Below are 15,647 nucleotides of genomic sequence, written 5' to 3' on the forward strand. Positions count from 1 at the left end.
TTTATAGGGACCGATAAGACAACTTTCAGGTCTCAGAGGCGCGTTACTGTGGATCCCACGAAAGTTCGAGGCAAGTCCCGCCCTACGAAGCAGCTCGGCTGGTTGGGGTTAGGCATTGACATCGAGTGGTTAGGGTTAAGATAGCCGACTGGTCAGGGGATAGGACCTGAACAAATCGGGTTACCTTACCTTGCGTAAGCATGGACACCTGGCCAATAGTAGTGTGTGAATGCTATTGAATGGCGGGTCTTGCCTCGAAGTTGCGTGGGTTCCATAATAACGCCTCAGAGACACTAGCCAGGGGCCGCGCCCTCATTTCCTTGTGACACAACTGCACAGGCCAGCAGCATAACTCTCCCCTCCACATTGCCCAATTCAATAGCCCCCCATGTTTATCTGAAAACAAGTCTCCAGCCATGCTAGCAGCTTAGTAAGGTTGTTAAGCACTGTGGTGTGTTGAAGATAAATGTGTACATTAGCATGCTAACATGCTGATGCTAAGCAGGCAGGCTATACTGTTTGTGGTCATAGGCGTAAATTGCGGGGGGGGGGGGGGGGGTTACAACCCCACCAATAATCAAAACTGAATTTTTGGACGCTTTTTTAAACGTTTTTGTTGCTTATTTTGACGTTTTTGTCGCCTTTCTGGAGGTTTTTTTTCTAAGTTTTAGTTGCTTCTTTCTGAGTTTTTCTTGCCTTTTATAATTTTATTTTATTTTTTTATTTTTTTTGACAATTCTTTTGACATTTTTGTTGCCTTTTTTGAGTGTTTTTCTCCAAATTTTTATGTTTTCCCCAAAAAAGTTTCTATGTTTTTGTTGCTTTTTTTAATACATGCATACATGTCCAAGCTATGTTTAATAATTTAAAAGAAAAAAAAAATCCAACGATGTTTTTAAACATTGATGACAGGCTAACTGGCCAGTAGGTAAGGTAGCTCTAAGAAATAAATCTGTAAAATAACAGAAAAAGTTCTGGCAGCTCGTTACCTGGACTTTGTGCCATAATTAAAAAACAGAAATGATGTGTGTAGCTGGAGTTCAAATACAGAATATTTTCTGTTAGGCCTATTTTATTAAATTCTCACACAAAGCTGCTCAGTTAGTAAACTTCTGAAAACGTTAAAAAGTCGTCAATAACGTCGTAAAGTGTCAAAAAAGCAAAAAAAAACATCAGAAAAAGCTTCAAAATGTATGAAAAACAAGACAAAAAGTAAAAAACAAAAATGAATCTCGTTCTATGGAATTTCTGTTCAAATATACAACAGATATTTCTTAGAGTGTAAGCTTCGAGGATATAGGCCTAATGCTACATGTTTGTTTAACATTAAAACATGATGTATAAATATATGACTATGTCAATAATAATTATTTTAATACCTTACTAGCTATTGTATGCAGCATAAAAATGTATGTCTAAAGGCAACTCAATTTTTATACAATATGTAGTTGGGCGGGGTCCCTGCTCCCCCTCTCTTTCAACTAAGAGGCCCCTTAGGGGGCCTAAAAAACGTTGAGCATTTAGACAGAACTGGATCAGTCATGGAAGGCACCAGATTTGGAACCACGGATTTACAAGGATCCCTTAAAGGCAACACAATAGTCGTGTGACAAGATTAATTTTTTTCTTAAGAGAGAGAGAGAGAGAGAGAGAGAGAGAGAGAGAGAGAGAGAGAGAGAGAGAGAGACGTAGGCGTGACATCGGGCTGTCTGCTGTTATATCCGGCAGGAATAAACGTATCTCAGTCTCCGGTGTAACATGAACGGAGGAGAGGCGATGCTACCGCCGCCGATGCTCTGCGCTTCTTCTCTTTCTTCGTCTTTTTCGTCTTCACTCCCGTTCTCCGTCTCTACGCTTCCCAGGCCGTACGGGGACTGACACAACCCGCACACAACACACACACACACACACACACACACACACACACACACACACACACACACACACACACACCCACACCCCCACACATACACACCCAGAGGAGGAATTACGCACAGATCCGAGCCGGTCCCGGTCCTCCATTGGCAAACATCAGCGGGTACGGGCCTGTTTACCTGATTTCTCCCATCACCTGTCTTTATTACAGCAGCCCCATCCGTCCATCCATCCACACAGGCGCAGATGACAGGAGACGCCAGCTGGCCTGTTGTCCGCTTTACTGCTCTTCTAGGGAAATGATGGAGGTTAAAGTCCCCGTTTTATTTGTGGATTGTTGACTTTCTCGCCTTTGTTCAAGCTGACGCGAATCTTTATGAGGTAAATTTGATTGGTAAGTGATGTCAAACTGTTGGAAGTGATGCAAAATAGGGCTTTCGTGGGAGCTTATAGCTGATTTTGTTCTCATTGGTGGCTGCGCGTCTTTCTTTTAATATTTACCTCTATCACCGCTGTGTGTAGGCTATGACAGGGAAATGTGTGTTTGTGCGTAAAAGAGGGTATGTGTGTGTGTGTGTGCGTGCTGATGTCTCCCCTATAAGCTACTGTATGTAGTGTGTGTTGTCTGTGCGGTGGAATCCCCTGTGCACAAACCCAGCCTGTATGCGCTTTAAAAATGGCACAATAAATAGCCTGTTTACGTCGCCAAAAACTGATATTTAATATGAAAAAAGAGTAAGAAATAATCGATTTTGCGTGGATGCTGATTTCTCCTTTTTCCGCATGTCACACCTGTTAATGGCCCAATCAGATCAGGTTACTACATCATCATGTAAAAAAAGAAAAAAAGAAAAAGAGAGAGCATAGGAGAAGTACGCGTCCATCCACACAGCATGGCTCTGGGAAAACGCAATCCGCTGCAATCCGCACAGACACACAGCAGGAATAACAAGAGCAGATAGAGGCCATGTTTGAATCATCTTGGACTGAAATGAGGCATTTCTGGCGCACTAACAGTTTCATGCAATATTTCCCTGCTTCTAGATGGATGCTTTAAGAAAGAAAGGATCAGGGGAAATGAGCTCTAAATGGCACACACAACACAAAACGTAGCAGCAATGCTTTGTTGTTATTCATGATCCAATAGTATTGCAGTTTGCTGAGTAATGAGTAATATTTGTAGCTTGCTGGGAAATGACAGTTTTAGGCATATGGGCCTAAACATAGATCCCTGGCGATGTTGTGATTACAGTCAGGATGAGGCCGGTTGCAGATATGTGAGGCCAAAATATGTTAAACCAGATACTTCACTGTCATCCACCTCTGCATTAATGGATATGATGCAGGTTATTCGTTCGTATTTATTGGCGAGATGATCTATGTGGATGCCTGTCTTTAAGACAGCTGTTTTATTCTGACAACTGCAGTTATTTAAAACTCGTACATAGAAATTTAGCATTGAAGGTGTCACATTTGTACATGTATGAATCTAAAATAACAGTCTCACTTTAAAGGCACATGTTGGATTAAAGAGCCTATGTAACTTTTGAAAGTCAAAATAACACAATTGTCTTACAAGTGAAAGGTTGTATGAATAACACACATTTGTTCAGTTCAGTACACATTTAGGGGGTTGTTGCTACAGTCTTACCTGGTCTGGTATGACCAGTAGCTTATGGCGGCTAATGTTAGCTGTTAGTGAACTTTAGATAGCTATTGCTGTACAGTTAAACAGCCAAGTTGACTGAGTCAGTTCGCTGACTTGAATCTTCTGTTCTTGTGCCACTGTGATTATGTTTTTAGCATAAAAATGACAGGCTTTATTTAAAGGACAATTCCGGCGCAAAACGAACCTAGGGATTAATAACATGTGTACCCACTCTGTCGCTCTCTGGGACATGATTTCATGCTAATTGAAGGTGTTTGTAGCTTGAAACAAGCTAGCGCGGACCGCTGATTAGCTTACAACGCTAGTATTCGGGGCACAGGGAACATAAAAACAAATCGCTATTTATACCACTAAAAAGGCTCAAAATATCACCACACTTCAACCGAAGCATTGAGAACATTGGAAGTGTACAGACAGTTTATTAAAAAGATAGTTTAGAAAGACAGTAGCTCCCAAGACGGCGACCGCCTGTATACGAGAACGCGACTGTAAAATCTATCGTTTTAATAAACTGTCTGTACACTTACAAAGTTCTCAATGCTTCGGCTAACATTTAGGGACCCTCATTATGCTACCGCTGAAGTGTGGTGATATTTTGAGCCTTTTTAGTGGTATAAATAGCGATTTGTTTTTACTTTCCCTGTGCCCCAAATACTAGCTTTGTAAGCTAATCAGCGGTCCGCGCTAGCTTGTTTCAAGCTACAAACACCTTCAATTAGCATGAAATCATGTCCCAGAGAGCGACAGAGTGGGTACACATGTTATTAACCCCTAGGTTCGTTTTGCGCCGGAATTGTCCTTTAAAGGTGCCCTGTCGTCAACAAAAGTAGTTATATTGACAGTGAGTGTTTCTTACCAAATGATAATGTGTGTATTCTTGAGGTCTAGAAAACAAATGCATTTCCTTTCTAATACACATGTTGAATGCATTTCCTTTCTTTTCTTTTTTTTTTAAAGATGTTTTTTGGGGCTTTTTGGCCTTTATTTGACAGGACAGATGAAGACAGGAAAGGGGGTAGAGAGAGAGGGGATGACAAAAGGGACGCGGGTTGGACTCAAACCCAGCCTGCTGCACTGAACCTTGGTACATGGGGCGCACGCTCAACTAGGTGACAACTAGGTGAGCTACCAGGGTGCCCTTGAATTTCCTCTCTAACAAAATATTTGCGACGCAGATTTAAAAAAAAAAAAATCTTTAGTTTGCTAGCTAGCAGTCTTCTTTTTTGCCCTTTTTGGTGGTGGAATATTTCCACCACCAACTGTCGATCAGTTTCGACCCTTAAATTGTCTTAGAAGCCTGATAGTATGAATACCACTTTCAGAAGCGTTATTAGTGATGGTAGTAGAAACAAGCAGGGATACTAGTACCAGCTGAATTAATATCTGTAGTTGCAGTAACAGTAGGTCACTTATACTTGTTGTAGTTGTAGCAGAAGCTGTTGTGGTAGCAGAAGTTGTAGTATAAAGCCTATAGCATTAGCACCATTAAGATTATAGTAGAGGAGGTAGTACGTAGTAATATCATGAGTAGTAGTAGTTTTAGCAGTAATAGTGTCATCAATAGTAATAGTATTACCAGTGTTAGTTTTAGAAGTAGCTAGCTAATAGCAGTAGGCTATTAGTAGTAGTATTACTAGTACTTTAGTATCATGAACATCAGTGATAGTAACAGCAGTGTTAGCACTTGTAGCAGTACTAGTATAGGGTGACCAGATTTCCCGGAACTAAAACCGGGACACTGTGCGCGTGACCGTAGTGCTCGTGCACGCACACGCTTTTTAACGTGAATAGTGAACGTGTGCCAGCCATTTTGCCAACAGCACACGTAGGCCTACTGCTCACAACATAATGGGGTATCTCAGTTAATATTCATGAATTTTCATGGTATGTAGCCTACATATCTAAGAAATAATATTAAAAGACATTGAGTGAGTTTTGTGTGGGACCAACTTTATTTTTCAGAATTAAAGCATTCTTTTGGAAAATGCACCTACTGAACTTGTGAGAAACTTGGTGAAAAGGTATTTTTCATCATCATAGTTAATGATCGGGCTATAATAAGACCACGTCGGCTATGTAACCGAGACAATTGCATAGTGGTTGGTGTAAACCGGGACATTTTAGCGTCCCGACACGCAACTTAGAATCGGGACTGTCCCGGTCAAACCGGGACGTCTGGTCACCCTATATTAGTAGCATTAGCGGCAATTTATGAAATTAACAATAGTAGTAGTAGTATCAGCATCAGCAGTAGTAGTAATAGCATCAATAATAGTACTGTAACAGGATTTAACGGATGAGCTCTTTTGAACATCATTGTGATACAGATGTTTCTACAACAAGAATTAAGAGGCATGATGCAGTTTGATTAAAAGAGAAGTGTGAGCTATTATTAAGTAAACCCACCACCATAAAGAACTGGTTAAAGACACAGAGAGACATATACAAAACTGCCCAGCATGGAAAGAATTCGATTCCAAAGCTACAATAAGTACACTATGATCATGTAAAAATGTATTTAGGTCATACCTGCCAACACTCATTTACGCGGGAGTCTCCCTACTTTTAACCCTTTCTCCTGCCCTGCTTCTGATTGGTAATTTGTCCCGCTAATCTCCAGTTTTCATAGCGATATGACTCAAATGGGTGTTTCACAATTTCCGTGACATCCAGACTGTAGGATATGTCGTGGTACTACCTGGCAACCCAACCCAAACAACTCCGCCTGACGTGCCGTGCATTCAAGCTCCTGTTACAATCTCAATGAACTGAACTGAAAATGAATAAACAGCTCCTAAAAAGAAGAAGTATGCGTCAAAATGCCTGTCCTCTTGAACAGACGCTAGCCGGGCAGACTTTAGCGTAGTACACGGCGGGAAAATTATGTTAGCAAACATGCTAATTGCAGCATAACAACATAACATAAACAGGCTGTGGAGTCACAGAGGGGAACTGCTAACATCGACTCGTTAACATTATGAGTTCAGAAAAAATGTTGCAGACATGTTTCCTGACTCTGCGATTGCTTACAAATACACATCAAGGAGAACCAAGACTACACACAGTACATTTTGTACATTTTAGATTGCTTAGGCTTTAAGGCTCATTAAAAGTCATTGTTGTATTCATTTGTGGTGCATATGGGGCGTTGCGAGTAGGTCATTCCAACCGATACCCCAGAAAATCTCCCTCTTTTTCACAGCACAATGTTCGCAGGTATGTATGGTTTGTTAGACAAGTACATGATAATCACAAACCAAAACCTGAGCTTCAAACAAGAGATTTTGTGTGTATGTGCGTGACAGAGAGATGAGGTAACACAGTAGCAGCCCACCTGTGAGGCTCTTACGAAGCCTGAGGGGTCAAACTGAGAGCAGATGAGCCTGCAATCACAAAAAGGGGAGATTTAAAATAACACAAAAATAGTTTGAGCTGCTGTTAAACTGTTCTGAAGTGGTTCTTTGAGCTCTAGTTTTAACCCATTACAATCTGAGTAGTAGGCGATTTGGTAATGTTTAATGGATGGAGCCGTTTCATTTCATTTACCTGCGACTAGCGAACCGCCCCATGAACTACTCTTTTGGTTCTGCATTCTGTTTCCCAAAGTGACGCTAGTGTATGGGTTCTACTTATTTTTCCGCTGTGATTGTGTCCAGATGGTAAACCATTATTTGTGAATGTTACGCGAGATGGTTAAGGTTAGGTATTGACCTCAAATGGTTATGGTTAGATGCTTGAGGTTAGAGATTTACCCTAAATGGTTATGGTTCGATGGTAGGGGTTAGGCATAGACCATGAATGGTTAAGGTTTGATGGTTATGGTTCGGCATTGAACCCAAATCGTTTAGGTTAGATGTTTGAGGTTAGGCATTGATTCCAAGTGGTTAAGGTTTGATGGTTATGGTTAGGCATTGACCTCAAATGGTTATGGTTGGATGGTTGAGGTTAGAGATTGACCCCAAATGGTTCAGGTTAGATGATAGAGGTTAGGCATAGACCATGAATGGTTAAGGTTTGATGGTTATGGTTAGGCATTGACCTCGGATGGTTGTGGTTCGATGGTTAAAGTTAGGCATCGACCTCGAAGGGTTAGGTTAGGATAGGTTGTTGGGCAGCGAGTCTTGCAAGAGTTTTCAAAAATCTAGGGTTACCATCTAGACAGGACCCTCATCTGTAGGTTTTTGATGGACAGCTTTAGACATCAGGAAGAGGCTGAGTTAAATAACACTTCAACTTGGTGGGTGGAATTTTCTAAAGATAGTAGCCAAACTCGAGAAGAAGTTCAACAAACTGTCCATTGTGAACATCGATTGGCAGACCACAGTTTACAGTCCCACTTCTTGCTTCAATATCGACCTACTGTGTTAGTGTACACACAGTTTATATGTGCAATGAGGAATTATTAGAAACATTTCAGGTGTGTGCACTTTCAGTTTGACCTCAAAATTAAAGTGGATTTGATAGTCTGCTGATTGTTTCTGCAACCTATCTGATTGTCTGACTTTTTGCCCAATCAGACTGACAATCAGACTGAGCCAATGGGAGGTGCAAAAGTCTATTTTTTTCTCAGACCACATGAATTACAATATGCTAAAAGGTTGTAATGGGATTTTTGCCCAGTGACACAAAAAACCTGCCTACCCCAGCTTTAACTTGGTAGGTGCGGTGTATCATAACGGACGGCAATGATGGACAAAGCTACAAAAATAAGGCCCAAGTTAAAAAAAAAATATTATTAAGTTATATAAGATTTGCTCCAACTGTGCTGCCAAATCACAAACAATTTTTTCAGCTCACTTTCACTTAACTTTCCCACAGGGAATCTGGGTTTTTGGGCTGGAGGCACTAATGCTTGCATAACATTACCCACATGCCTTATGTTCTGAAATAACACAGTTTAAATGCGCTGACTCATTTTCAGTTATCAGAATTGCAAACTGTGATGCTCTATGAGACAGGTCACAAGCTGTTCATACTTGATGTTGCATAGCAACAGGCATGATATATGCATATGTTGTAACATACCTCATGCCACTTATGTTTGTAGCTAATCTTTGAGTTGTAAGATCTCAGCACCCAAATAAGTATTGAGCCATTGGTATGACTCAGAAACCCTTTCCCTGTCCCCATGAAACTCAAACTGATTGTCCCTGCATAGGTATGAAATATCAGCATAAACCCCTGATAGTGACCTTCATAGAGAGCCATGTTGTTCTCGCTGAAGGCTTTTCTGTCAGCTGTTTGTGTCTCTAGTTGACTGCCTTTTGAATTGCAGTGAGTAGTGCTTAATGATGAGAGGAGAGAACAAAGGTGAGCCTTAAACATTCCCTTTTACTTTCATCTCTACTCCCAGGGTCAGGCCTGTCTGCAAACAGGGTCATGTGAACTTGCCTTCTTTGATATTCAGATCGACCCGATGAGTGCTACAGGTGCATTCTCTCTGTTTCTGTCTCTCTCCGTCTCAGCGTTTCCCATTCTCGAGCTTTCTTGCTCTTTTGCTCATTTTCATTCGCCTTACTGCATCCGAGACAGCAGGGCTATTTAGGAGCAGACAGAGCTGCAGGATATACACACACACACACACACACACACACACACACACACGCAATGGGTAACACAGTAAGGCTGCTAAAGCGGCATGACAAGGTTGATATGATGCAGTTTGATTCATTACATGGTGGCATGTCCCTGATAACAACAATTCCTCCAAACCAGACGACGACATGGTTTGTTTATTCCTAACCGACGACCCACAGGAGCGTTTTCTGTCCTCATATCTTAGTCTATATCCTTGACGTTCCACTTCTGGGATTGCCCCGGTGCTGCAGGAAATTCCGCCGGATGCATGTCTTTTCCGTTTCCTTCCGCTTTCTTTGTGTTGGAATTTTAAATTGGGTGGATTAATGAGAACTATTGTTAACTGCTCCTCAGATCTCTGCAGGGTAAATCCAGACAGCTAGCTAGACTATCTGTCCAATCTGAGTTTTCTCTCGCATGACTATTTTGCAGCGGCTCTGTGCGGAGCTTAGCGCCGCGCATAACGATTCTGATTGGTTTAAGGAAATGCCATTAAACAAGAGCACGTTTTTCTCCCATCCCCGATTGCTATGTGGAGTAGCCAGACCCTTCTTCAGCGTGCTTTGGAGGAGGGTCTGGCAAAGCGAGACTACTCATGTCTAAACCAGAGAATGTCAGTTGCGGTTTTGAACGTAAACGGTCCCAGTTTGGTTATGTTAAGCCACAAAAACTACTTCCTGTAGTTAGGTTGAGAAAAAGATCGTGGTTTGGGTTAAAAAACAGATGTTACTTCACTTCCAGTCCTGCATGTGACGCTGAACAAAAGTTAAAACAAAAACTCGCTATTTACTTTTATTCTAACACAGGACTCAAACCCTGCTCTCCTGGGTGAAAGTCCTTTGTTTGTTTGACCCATCCACCACCCCAACCTGCCTGCCTGAAAAAACAACTTATATGGGTGTTTTTGTGGGGAAGACAGTCTCCCCTTATAGTAACACTGTGGCATTTTGGGACATACTGTACTTCTGTTTAACATTTTGTTCCCAACACACAAGAGCGACTGGGTTGTGCGTAAGAGCATTGCACAATCCTACAAAGTAGCTAGCTAGGATGCTATGGACTACATCAAAATGTAAACGATCACAGTATGAGTTATAATATTTCCATTTTGTCTTAATACTTTATGACCAAATACCTAATAACATCAGCTTTACTTGTGCAGCATTGCAGAGCCGTTAGCACGGCTGTAGACTCTTAGTCTTCTTAAACACGAGAGCTTATGAGATCATCTATTTTGCCAATTTCATTTCCAGTCGACATGCTAGCAGCAGTTCACTCAGCAGTCTTTTTCATGATAATGAAATATGCCAATTTGAAGGCATATTTATGGATAGTACACATGAAGTTCAGTTTACTAGAGGAGTTCATCCTGTGAAAACACTTGTTTAAGGTATTCTGCGTGTCTGGAGGAAGCTTTCTAAAGTCTGATAATGATTACAAAAATAATAATGATGTCATCGGGGGTATCTCCGTTTTGACTTGAGACTATACATTTATGGCAGAAAGAATTGGACTCTGTTACATCAATTTTATACATGTCTCTGACAAGTTCCCCAATGGCACAGCTACAACAATCTTATTCACACATTGCAAATCTTCCGTCACAATTTTTCATAGATGTAGCAACGTAGAAAGCTAGATATGACATGTGGGTTATTCAGTGGTCAGGGTTAGATGCATCCCATACATATCAATAAATAAACATAAGGTTAATCCTTTAAAGTGGCATTGGTGAATTTAAGAAGAAAAACAACCACAGAATGGAATGGAACCAATCGTTAGCAGAAAGAGAAAAGTGAAAGAAATGGAAGGAGTGGAGGCTGGATTTGGTGGTGGGGGAGGGTGACAGAAACCTTCATAACACTGGCTTGTAGGATTTGTACAGTATAAAGTGTTACATAATGTGGAGCAGACATGCTCTCTGGCTCTGTCATGCTTTCAATTACGAAAACATACACACCCAATCTGTGTATGATTCGCTGTTTTTGCACTGTTATGTTTGATTCAAAAATACATCTGCTGTTATTGCTACATTGTAATTAGATTTAATCAGACCATAACCATCTCTTTATGACTTACTGAGACAGAAAAGTACTGTCTCAGTTCCAGTGACTAAGAATACATGTGAAGAGGAAAATCTTTATTTTAACAGGTTGAAGAGGAGAAATTGTGTGATGAGTTTTGTCATGAGGCCATAATTCACTGCAGAGTTCATTTGTCAGTCGGAGTATATTTAGCTCTCTGTTCATTTGTTTCTGGAAGAGACAAATTTGACTCTTCCTTTCTTTCTCTCTTTCGTCTTTCTTTCTCTCCCACACACTCCACACACACTCGCCCTTCCCCTGCAGTGGGTGGTTAAGAGAGAGTGAATGCTGGGAGTGAAGGAGAGGGAAGCCAGCAAAAGAAAAGAGGACAACAAATGTTCAAGAAAAACAGGATGGAGGGGGGAATGTTGAGCTACAATATCAAGTATAGTATACTGTACACCTTTTGCATGTACTATATTCCTCCTAAAATTACCCTGCCACCAAGAACATGTGAATTTGGGATCAACAAACGGAATACAAAAGTAGTCAACCAGTGTGGTATTTGGCAACGGACACTGAAAAAAACTGTTCATTGCCTTGACCTGCTCACTAATTATTTTGGTTTCTGTAGAGTGCTGCAGGAATGAGTCCTAAAACCTGCAAATCAGCATTTTTGCACTACTGGTTCCTTGTCTCGAAAATAAGTAGTTAACACAAGCTTAAGAGATTTTCATGTTTTGTTCTATGACATAACATGTGTTTGTCACTACCCCACTTGTGAGTTTTTTAAGCGTGTACGTCAATTAAAAAAGGCTTTGCTTACAAGGGGCAAAATAAGACTACAAACATCATCACGCTGTCACATATGACAAATAAAAATGGATTGATTGATTGATTGATTGACCTCAAACACACAAAAACCAGGTGGAAGCTAGCGGTGGAGCGACCGTGGTGTAGTTTGTTTATAGCCTAACATAAACGGGCGTTTGCATTTACGCTTCGAAAATCATAAAAGTGGCAGCAGTTACAGAGCAACATTAGCATTTATTTGGAGTCATGTTTGTGTCCACCTGATGAATGTAAGTCCAATATTCACCCTCCTTTTAGCTCTGTTTTGGTCTCTACCAACTCCTGACAAAAATATCTCTCATTAGCTGCTAAATGCTCGACTATGTTCACCAGCAAACATGTTTTGGCATGTTTACCATGGTTGTCATCTTAGTCTAGACCATACCAAATTTTAGACAATGAAAACATATATATCATAACAATCCAAAAGTTGTTGATATTTCAGTCTGGACCAAAACGGTGGACCGACCAACTGACAGACTAATGTCTGCTGCTAGCATTAGTGCACCATTAATGATGACATTTAAAGGCTCCATATTGTAAAAAGTGAGATTTCCATGTCTTTTTTTTATTATAAAGCATGTAGAGGTGCTATATAAATACTGTCAAAGTATCAAAACGCTCAATCCACAGAGAGATGCACACAGACCGTTTTCAGAAACTGTGCCTTTAAACGAGCCGCCCGGACTTCTGTATGGTTGTGATGTCACAACTATACTATATATAGGTAGAAAGTGGCGCTACAGTGCTGTTACAGTCATTCCCCAGCTGCAATGACTGTGCAGAGATGCCGAGAGGGCAGATGCTGAAGACCTGGAAACATTGACCAATCAGAGCAGACTGGTCTTTTTCAGGAGGGGGGCTTAAAGAGACAGGCGCTAAAACGTAGCGTTTCAGACAGAGGGGGAAGGTCTATTTAGACAGACAGTATGAGAAATAGAATGTGTTTTGAACATTTACGTATGTAAACATGTCAAAATAAACAACTCAAAATACAAGTATGTATCTGAAAATGAGCATGATATGGGACCTTTAAGACGTCCTCACTAAACACTTTTGTTTATGTTAGAAGAAGAATATCAGCCAATATTGAATATTTGAACTCTCAAATAACCATATTGGTTTTGGACTTGAAAATCACTGTATTAGACTGATGCGTAGAGTTGTGTTGTGATGTATTGTGTTTATTGTTACACGGTGTTGTGCGTGCAGGGTTTTGTTACATTCCCCTGTATTCCCCTGTACCGTGATGTGTAGTGTGGCAGTGTGTAATGCTGTGATACAGTGTATTACTGTATGTTGCGTGGTTTTTGTTCGTTGGCTTTGTGTGGTTTACAGGGCGGTGTTATTTGCAGTGAGTTGTGTTGTGTAATACTGTGTGTGAGTGTGTTTAGCCTGAGCACCATCAGCAGCAGCAGAAGCAGCCGTTCCTACCACAGACCCTTAAGCCACTTCACTCGGCTCCTACGGACTGCATTCCCTTTATCTGTTTCTCTCTATTATTCTCTCCTTCCTTTGTCTTCCTTTGTTAGACAGCTTTTCTTTGTTTCACTCTCTCTCTCTCTCTCTCTCTCTCTCCCTCGCTCTCTCTCTCTTCCTCGCTCTCTCTCTCCCTCTCTCTCTCCACCCCCAGGATGTGGTTGTGGGTTGATTAGAAAATGCGTGGCACAGGACAGGCAATCCATCACCCTGCCAAAGCCTGCCACTTCCGCGCATGCGCTTGCTAACACATACAGAGACACACACACACACACACACACACACAAACACCCTCCGCCTCACTCTCCTCTTCCTCATTTCCTTCCTCACTTCATCATCCACACAGATCGTTGAAGCTTTGGTGTGTGTGTGTGTGTGTGTGTGTGTGTGTGTGTTTTTTGTTTTTTTTCCAGGAGAGCAGCAGCAGCATCTCACATCTGCCCCTCCTTTCATATCTTTCCTTCACCTCTCCTTGCCCTTCAAACCCACTCCTCCTCTTCTTCCTCCTCCTCTGACTCCCACCTCACAATCCTCCTCCTCGTCTACATCCACTCATCCACCCATGGCAGTCATGCCTCTTGTGCTCTTATAGATGATCCTCATGCTAATTCTGCTCAGTTAGATCATTTACAGTGCAGAGACTGAGTAAAAGTCCAGATGTTTCCTGAAGTAATTTTCACCACTGTAAAGAAGGTGACGGCCTGAGATAACTTGTGTGTGTTATGATTTGACACTATGAATACAATTTCATTGAAATTGAATTAAATTAGGGACGCACCAATCTGCCGGATTGGGATTCTAACACTTGGAATCGGATCAGGAGTTAGTATCAGGAGAGAAAAAGTCGTAACAGCGACTCCCTAATCCGTAATTTGGCATTTATATTTTTAGATACATTATTTTGAGACTATAAATACATTTCTTGTGTCAAGATCTAGACGGCCCTGGAAGTTCCCCACAATCTATAAGGCATTCTGCCACCCACAGGAAGCCCCCTTTTCTATTTCTTCTCTATTTCTTCCTCCTGCTCGTATTCTCTCCCCTCATTTGCTTCTGTCCACCCAGCCTCCCCTGAGTCCATTCTGCCTCTACCTCTGCATCACTTCCACCGCTCAATATCCAGCCAGGGCAACAGAGAGCCTGGGTAATGAAATGGCCAATGGCTGCCTGAATCTGATCTTTGCCATCCGTCATCTGATTATGAGGAGGTACCTCCTCATCAGTTCCCATCAGATGGCCAAAATTCAATCATGTCTAATAACAACCATGTAGTTCACTCACTGGTATGAGTCCATATGGGTTAGTTTTGTGTGAATGATGATCTAAAAATGGCTGTTCCTTAATGCTGACACATAGAAATCAAACAGGAAGGGAAGGAAAGGAAGAGTCCAAACATGGGATAGTATTTTCAGTATTATTATTTCTTTCAAATTGCCAGGATGATTATCTAATCTGCTCAAAGGAAGAACAAAGCTTGTAGGGCTTTGTCATGCTTTTTCACCGCTCGCTTTCCACCGTGTAGGTGGTCTCGCCCACTCTGATTAATAATAGGCTTGAGCATAAAGAAATGGTTTGGAACCTGTGCGCAGAGACAGGGATTGAGCTTTGTTTGACTTGTGTAAAACGAATGTCAAAATATCCACATAGTGACTTATACTGTATGTGGTAGGAATGGCCCCACTCCTTTTAGCATAATATAAATGTTTCATCTACTCTCTCGCCAGTTAATTAAATGCTTGTCATTGTCCTTTTGCTGGTGTATTATGGATTTCTGTCATAAGAAAATGGTATGTTAGGTCCAAAGTGATTTAATGCCAAGCCTTTAGTCTGATTTGACAGGACTGCAATCAAAAGCATTGAAATGTCATTGTAAGAAAAACCTCTAGTAGAAATGAAAGGCAGTGATCATGGAGCTGCTCCACCTCTCTGTTCGCTGGCTGCTGCTCAGGGCCTTTGGCTTCCTTAAGAATCTTGGGTATCAAATGTTTGATTGTTGCCTAATTGTTAACTGTAAGAGTCTGTGAAGGGGACATGCTTTCTTGTTTCCAGCACTCCTCTTTGGGCTCCATATCACTCGCCAAAAGTGTAAATTATCACCGTGGGTAAAATGGCACAAATACATGCCTCATAAAGTATGAACAGGGTTAATAGATGCAGGTGTCAGTTTATCT

At 41.3% G+C, this 15,647-nt stretch overlaps 1 protein-coding gene across 6 annotated transcripts in view; it reads left to right on the forward strand.

Annotated features, from left to right (window-relative positions):
• The first annotated feature begins 1,947 nt into the window (after positions 1–1,947).
• The window catches only part of peli3 (pellino E3 ubiquitin protein ligase family member 3), a 33,000-nt gene continuing 19,300 nt past the window's right edge, over positions 1,948–15,647 (forward strand). For 2 of the 6 annotated variants that reach the window (XM_078276501.1, XM_078276502.1), the window contains exon 1: positions 1,948–2,269. Coding sequence is in view for 2 of the 6 variants with exons in the window: in XM_078276499.1 (XP_078132625.1) it covers positions 2,252–2,256 (5 nt within the window). In the remaining 4 variants the exon portion in view is untranslated. The remainder of the gene's footprint in view (positions 2,270–15,647) is intronic. The other 4 variants (XM_078276499.1, XM_078276500.1, XM_078276503.1 and 1 more) reach the window with 2 other exon arrangements.

Source organism: Sander vitreus, chromosome 19 (genome assembly GCF_031162955.1).
Source record: "Sander vitreus isolate 19-12246 chromosome 19, sanVit1, whole genome shotgun sequence".
Taxonomy (NCBI): Eukaryota; Metazoa; Chordata; class Actinopteri; order Perciformes; family Percidae; genus Sander; species Sander vitreus.